The 7,500-nt window shown below is 42.3% G+C and overlaps 1 protein-coding gene across 1 annotated transcript in view; it reads right to left on the bottom strand.

Moving 5' to 3' along the window:
• Positions 1 to 7,500, bottom strand: part of il17rd (interleukin 17 receptor D) — a 65,046-nt gene that overhangs the window by 21,587 nt on the left and 35,959 nt on the right. The window contains exons 4-7 of the mRNA XM_028575913.1: positions 6,681 to 6,799; positions 4,353 to 4,473; positions 2,625 to 2,669; positions 413 to 564 (exon numbers count right to left, since the gene is read on the bottom strand). Of these exons, the coding sequence (XP_028431714.1) occupies positions 413 to 564; positions 2,625 to 2,669; positions 4,353 to 4,473; positions 6,681 to 6,799 (437 nt within the window). The remainder of the gene's footprint in view (positions 1 to 412; positions 565 to 2,624; positions 2,670 to 4,352; positions 4,474 to 6,680; positions 6,800 to 7,500) is intronic.

Raw genomic sequence — 7,500 nt, 5'->3', positions numbered from 1 at the left:
TGTGTGCGCGTGGTATGTAGTGTGTAATGTGTAGTGTGTGTAGTACGTAGTGTGTAGTGTGTACTCACTGGCTGGCAGCGCTGCTGTCTGAAGGGCCCGTCCTGCCGTAGTGTGTAGTGTGTAGTGTGTAGTACGTAGTGTGTAGTGTGTAGAGCGCAGTCTGTGTGTGTAGTATGTAGTGTGTAGTGCGTAGTATGTAGTGTGTAATGTGTAGTGTGTAGTACGTAGTGTGTAGTGTGTACTCACTGGCTGGCAGCGCTGCTATCTGAAGGGCCCGTCCTGCCGTAGTGTGTAGTGTGTAGTACGTAGTGTGTAGTGCGCAGTGTGTGTGTGTGTAGTATGTAGTGTGTAGTGCGTAGAATGTAGTGTGTAATGTGTAGTGTGTAGTACGTAGTGTGTAGTGTGTACTCACTGGCTGGCAGTGCTGCTGTCTGAAGGGCCCGTCCTGCCGTAGTTTGTAGTACAGCAAGTAGAAGTGGAAGCCGAACGAGGCCGGCGCCTGGTCGAACGCCACGTAGAGGCTGGAGCCCAGCTGGGACACGTTCAGGGTCTTGGGCTTCCAGACTGAAACAGACAGAAACTAAAACTTAACCTCCACTTTCTTTCACACATGTACTGTTTTCAACTACAATGATGCACTGTGGCCGGGTTGGTTCAGTGGGTAGAGCAGGCGCACATACAGTACAGGCCAAAAGTTTGGACACACCTTCTCATTCAATGTGTTTCCTTTTTATTTTCATGACTATTTACATTGTAGATTCTCACTGAAGGCATCAAAACTATGAATGAACACATATGGAATTATGTACTTAACAAAAAGTGAAATAACTGAAAACATGTTATTATATTTTAGATTCTTCAAAGTAGCCACCCTTTGCTTTTTTTGATAACTCTGCAAACCCTTGGTGTTCTCTCAATGAGCTTCATGAGGTAGTCACCTGAAATGGTTTTACCTTCACAGGTGTGCTTTGTCAGGGTTCATTAGTGGAATTGTTTCCCTTATTAATAAAAAAGCAAAGGGTGGCTACTTTGAAGAATCTAAAATATAAGACATGTTTTCAGTTATTTCACACTTTTTTGTTAAGTACATAATTCCATATGTGTTCATTCATAGTTTTGATGCCTTCAGTGAGAATCTACAATGTAAATAGTCATGAAAATAAAAAGGAAACGCATTGAATGAGAAGGTGTGTCCAAACTTTTGGCCTGTACTGTATACTGAGAGGCTTATGCCTCAACGCAGAGACAAAGACAATACCCTGCATGTCTCTCTCTCTCTCCTTTCTCACCTAGCTGTCCTGTCAAAATTAAGGCAGAACAGACTCGAGTCACCGACCTCGCCAGACTGTCCGACGGCCGATTACCAGGTTGTTACTCCTCTCATCTCCATATTTAAAAAGGTGTCCTGCCACATGTATTTCCTGACTTTGTGGTGATGTCTGAAGGTCTACCATGGACTCTGTAACCATGGTTACCTTGTTTCAAGCCATTCCAGCGTGGTATAGAAAGCCTGCAGGAAGACTCGGCTTGATTTGTGCCAGTTCTCATTAATATTCAACAAGCTAAGCTGCTTGAATCTGATTGGCTAATAGGGCTGCCACCCCTTGCATGAATAAGCATAAAAAATGACTAGTCGACTAAAGAAATCTTAGTCGACTAAGACCAAAACGGCAGATTAGTCGACTAAGACTTCTTTAGTCCATTAGTCATTTTTTATGCTTATTCATGCTTAATTACTCATTTCCAAGAAACTTCTGAGCACATTTATGGTAAACACAAGATTTAAAGTGGTGCTTTTGCAGGATTAATTGTGGAGAAACTCAGTTTTACAGATGGTTAATTAACTACATTTATATTGTGCTTTTCTAGTCTTAACCACCTCTCAAAGAGCACAGCTCTGTCAATTAAATCAACTCATCGATTAGTCGACAAAATCCTATAAGTGTTAGTGGACTAAGAAGTTCTTTAGTCGAGGACAGACCTATTGGCTAACAGCTAGCCAATGAGAGCCTGGCTATCGGCATCCTTTACCCAGCCCAACTGGGCGAGCTCATGAATATTAATGAGCTCAGGCAACATGATGTCAGAATGACCAGCTGTTGTGATTGGTCTGATTACTCCTCTTATTTCTGTTCAGTGGCTAGAGCTGACAGAGGAGGTAGCAGTTCAGTTTCACATTCACCACATAACACAAACACATATGGACCTGACAGATTTAAACAAAATATACAAGGAAAAACAGTTATGTGTGGCAGGGCACCTTTAAATATCCATTCTTCCTTTCCTCTCCTTATTCCCTTTCTCCCCCTGTTCTCCTCTCTTCTTTCAAGCTCAAAAGATCTTACTTCAAAGATCTGGCAATGATGACAAAAGCTTAATCCCTCTCTTTCCTGGTTCGTTTTTAATGCAAAACATCTGCACCAGAAATGTAGAATATACAACTTTAAATCTCCAATAACTACACAAGCTTCTTGGTGATACTGATTGGGTTTTAAGTAACTGCAAACTAGTTTGTGGACCTGTGTTGCTTACATCTAACTGCTCTTTATAAAGAGAGGATCAGATCCTGGACTGACTCTGTCTACATGTGGCTCTGGTTATGACGAAGACACTGAGGAACTTACAGGGTCTGCAGACCTGGTTGTCTGATCCTAGGAGGACTTCACACGCTGTAAGAGGACACACGCCCACACACACAGCACGCCCACACACACACGCCCACACACACACGCCCACACACACACACACACACACCACACACACACACACACACACACACACACACACACACACACACACACACACACACACACACACACACACACACACACACACACACACACACACACACACACACACACACACACACACAGAGAGAGAGACACAGACAGACACACACAGACAGACACACACACACACACACACACAGAGACAGAAATGGTTAAACAGTTTGTCATCTTCACTTCAGGAATCTGACCAATTTAAAGCGACAGTATTTACTAATTTGGACACGTATAGCCTACTGTTGATAAATGTGGATCAGTGTTCCCCAAAAAGCCCAAAATAACGTCCCTCAAATGTCCTGTTTTGTCCACAACTCAAAGATATTCAGCTTACTGTCCCCGAGGAGAGAAGAAACTAGAAAATGTTCACATTTAAGGAGCTGAAATCAGAGAATATTTTTGTTTTTTTAACTAAAAACAAAAATGATCCGGTTATTCCGGTCTTCCCCTTGTGGATATAAGTTTCTGTGTCCAGGTAGGTCCAGCATGTGTTTAGCCTGAAGGCCTGATCATACTCTACCACAGACGCAGACAGCTGCAGACTTGCAGGACGTGCAAGCACTTCTATACATCTACAATAGAGAGTCGGATTTTCTTTCTTGCTTTCAGCCAATGAGCAGCCGACAGGAGCTGGCTGCAGGACGACTCCGTCACCATGAACAGTTTTTAAAAGGTCCCATGACATGGTGCTCTTTAGATGCACTTAGTGGTCCCTTAATACTGTATCTGAAGTCTCTTTTATATAGACCTTACTGGTCCCCTAATACTGTATCTGAAGTCTCTTTATATAGACCTTAGTGGTCCCTTAATACTGTATCTGAAGTCTCTTTTATATAGACCTTAGTGGTCCTCTAATACTGTATCTGAAGTCTCTTTTATATAGACCTTAGTGGTCCCCTAATACTGTATCTGAAGTCTCTTTTATATAGACCTTAGTGGTCCCCTAATACTGTATCTGAAGTCTCTTTTATATAGACCTTAGTGATCCTCTAATACTGTATCTGAAGTCTCTTTTATATAGACCTTAGTGGTCCCCTAATACTGTATCTGAAGTCTCTTTTATATAGACCTCAGTGGTCCTCTAATACTGTATCTGAAGTCTCTTTTATATAGACCTTAGTGGTCCTCTAATACTGTATCTGAAGTCTCTTTTATATAGACCTTAGTGGTCCTCTAATACTGTATCTGAAGTCTCTTTTATATAGACCTTAGTGGTCAAGTTTACACCTATCACCATTTCTAGCCACTGGGGGATCATAGGCAGGCTCGGGGAACTCATTAATTTAAAAAGAACTCATAAAGTGACATTTTCATGCCATGGGACCTTTAATGTTCTATCAGACTATAACTACTCAAGAGTCTGCTCTTGAGACTTTGCTCAAATTTACAACTGCTTGGATTTCGGGACTGTCCCGAATTTTTTGGGACGTCTGGTCACCCTAATTGGAAGGCAATCACTTGTACTTTTGCAAAGCTATGCCAGTAATTTCCTCCTGCCTCCAGCGTTTGTGCTAAGCTAAGCTAAACTAACGACTCAGGTCAAGACAATGAGGAGATGGATGGACTCACAGTTGGTGCGGAGGAAGGATGGAGGGAAGAAGCTCTCGTTCATCAGAGTCGGGAAAGGAACCACGCGAACCATGTAGTCGGTGTCAAAGGTCAAGCCGCCGAACGGCTGACTGCTCAGCTTCTGCACGAGTTAAATAAATATAATACATCAACAATAAATAGCACAAACAGTCTGACAACAACAGGAAGATGGAGACAAGTAATCGCGACTAGTAGCTCGAGTGTGACGTCACATCCGTGTCGAAAAACGAATAACCTGCGGGGTTGTTGGGTTCTCTTTGTCACACGATACTACGAGTCGGAGAAAAGATGGATTTTTGTAACATTTTTAGTAACATTTAGGATTCTATTCACCCAGTTATTGACATATTACACAGATACATTTCACAGTTTGATGTAAATTAGGTTTTGATTAACGTTAACGTTGGGCTACTGCTCTGCTTTCTGCTCCAGACTCGGCTTAAAGCCGTTGTTGTCATACAGCAACCGAGTGTCTCTAGCCAATTTCAGCTGCACAAGCTCCAAAATAACTAATCAGGCGATATTTAACTCCTAATAAGACTGTAGAGACATGTCTATAGGTAGTAGTATACAGCACTATGTTTAACTCCTAATAAGACTGTAGAGACATGTCTATAGGTAGCAGTATACAGCACTATGTTTAACTCCTAATAAGACTGTAGAGACATGTTTAACTATAAGACTGTAGAGACATGTATAGTATACAGCACTATGTTTAACTCCTAATAAGACTGTAGAGACATGTCTATAGGTAGCAGTATACAGCACTATGTTTAACTCCTAATAAGACTGTAGAGACATGTCTATAGGTAGTAGTATACAGCGCTATGTGTACCACTTCTTCATTTGGTTACAACAAAGACAAAAGATTGTAGAAACCACAATGTTTACTACGTGTGATGCACGATGTAGCCATCTTTGAAAGTGAACTCGGGGTCCTCTGAGTTCAGACGACTTGACGAGTCGTATATATACAACCTCGGGGGGGGGGCTCTTTTTGTAACTTCTGGTTCGTAACTCCGCAAAACGACTCGTAAATTGACTTCGGTGGACAAAAAGAACGCAGCATAACCCCCAACACCTCCCCCAACCATATTGTCGGTGATTGGCTGGAGTGGGGTGTCGTATTTTGGTGCACAGCATGTGCCCCCTATAGTGTTAGTTTGATGTGTACGAGCCCTGTGTTGTCTCCTGAGACCGGACTTTTTCACGGTGTGTTCAGGGACCAGGCAGCTAGCGGATCAAGGAGAGATGACTACGATCTGAGACAGAAATGAAATCGCGCTGAAACCATGCAGGAACTCATAGTGCACCTTTAATATTAGTGAAACCATGCAGGAACTTATAGTGCACCTTTAATATTAGTGAAACCATGCAGGAACTCATAGTGCACCTTTAATATTAGTGAAACCATGCAGGAAGTCATAGTGCACCTTTTATATTAGTGAAACCATGCAGGAACTCATAGTGCACCTTTAATATTAGTGAAACCATGCAGGAACTCATAGTGCACCTTTAATATTAGTGAAACCATGCAGGAAGTCATAGTGCACCTTTAATATTAGTGAAACCATGCAGGAAGTCATAGTGCACCTTTAATATTAGTGAAACCATGCAGGAACTCATAGTGCACCTTTAATATTATTGAAACCATGCAGGAACTCATAGTGCACCTTTAATATTATTGAAACCATGAAGGAAGTCATAGTGCACCTTTAATATTAGTGAAACCATGCAGGAACTCATAGTGCACCTTTAATATTAGTGAAACCATGCAGGAAGTCATAGTGCACCTTTAATATTAGTGAAACCATGCAGGAAGTCATAGTGCACCTTTAATATTAGTGAAACCATGCAGGAACTCATAGTGCACCTTTAATATTAGTGAAACCATGCAGCAACTCATAGTGCACCTTTAATATTAGTGAAACCATGCAGGAACTCATAGTGCACCTTTAATATTAGTGAAACCATGCAGGAACTCATAGTGCACCTTTAATATTAGTGAAACCATGCAGGAACTCATAGTGCACCTTTAATATTAGTGAAACCATGCAGGAACTCATAGTGCACCTTTAATATTAGTGAAACCATGCAGGAAGTCATAGTGCACCTTTAATATTAGTGAAACCATGCAGGAAGTCATAGTGCACCTTTAAGAGCCAAACCAATCTATTTAAAATGTTTAGGAACAAAAAAAACTAAACATACTGTTGACACTTGTAACCAACAACAAGCAGCTGCCTTCCTCCTTCCCTGTGATTGGTCAGTTTGCAGCGTGGTTATTTTGGTTGTTTTGGTTCTCACCGTGTTCTTGTGGGAGCTGTTGAGCTGCCGAGGGTCCTTGAGGAGGAGGTGCTGACACCGTTTCCCCTCTGGGTTCTTGTCCTCCAGATAGACTCTGAAGCCTTTAATGTGTTCGATGCCTGCAGAGACACCACAAGTTCAACAAGGACTCATCCATCCATCCATCCATCCATCCATCCACCCATCCATCCCTGCAGAGACACCACAAGTTCAACAAGGATGCTCGGCCAGCCTTCGCTCCTCCTTTACTTTCGCGTTTTCCTCTCCACCACTTCATTCTGCTATCCATCCATCCATCCATCCATCCACCTACCTAGCTACCTACCCATCCACCAATCTATCCATCCATCCATCCCTTTATGGAGGATATATTTATTCATAATTCAAATTGAAGGTAGGTAGGTAGGTGGGTGGATGGATAGGCGGACAGACAGATAGACAGATAGATAGGTGGGTAGGTAGGTGGGTGGAAGCATTATTTTCTCTTTCTTCTACTCATCTCCTTTTAATTTCCTTTCTTCCTTTCCTCTCCTTGTTCCCTTTCCTTTCCTCCCCTGTTCTCTCTTCATGTCCTTTCCTTCTTTCTTCTCTCTTAAATGTCCTCTCCCCCATTCCCTCTCCTTGTCCACTTTCTTCTCCAATTCTTGTTTCATTTCCTCTCCTCTGATTATTCCCCCCATCCTCCTTTTATCTCCTCCCCTCCTGGTTTCCTCCCCTCATCCTCTCTGCTCTTTGAAGACACGTCTGTCTTGTAATTACACCTTCAAATCAACAGGTCATGGAGAGAGAGAGAGAGAGAGAGAGAGAGAGAGAGAGAGAG

The sequence above is a fragment of the Perca flavescens genome, chromosome 4 (genome assembly GCF_004354835.1).
Source record: "Perca flavescens isolate YP-PL-M2 chromosome 4, PFLA_1.0, whole genome shotgun sequence".
NCBI lineage: Eukaryota > Metazoa > Chordata > Actinopteri > Perciformes > Percidae > Perca > Perca flavescens.
This window is presented reverse-complemented; position numbering and strand designations above follow the sequence as displayed.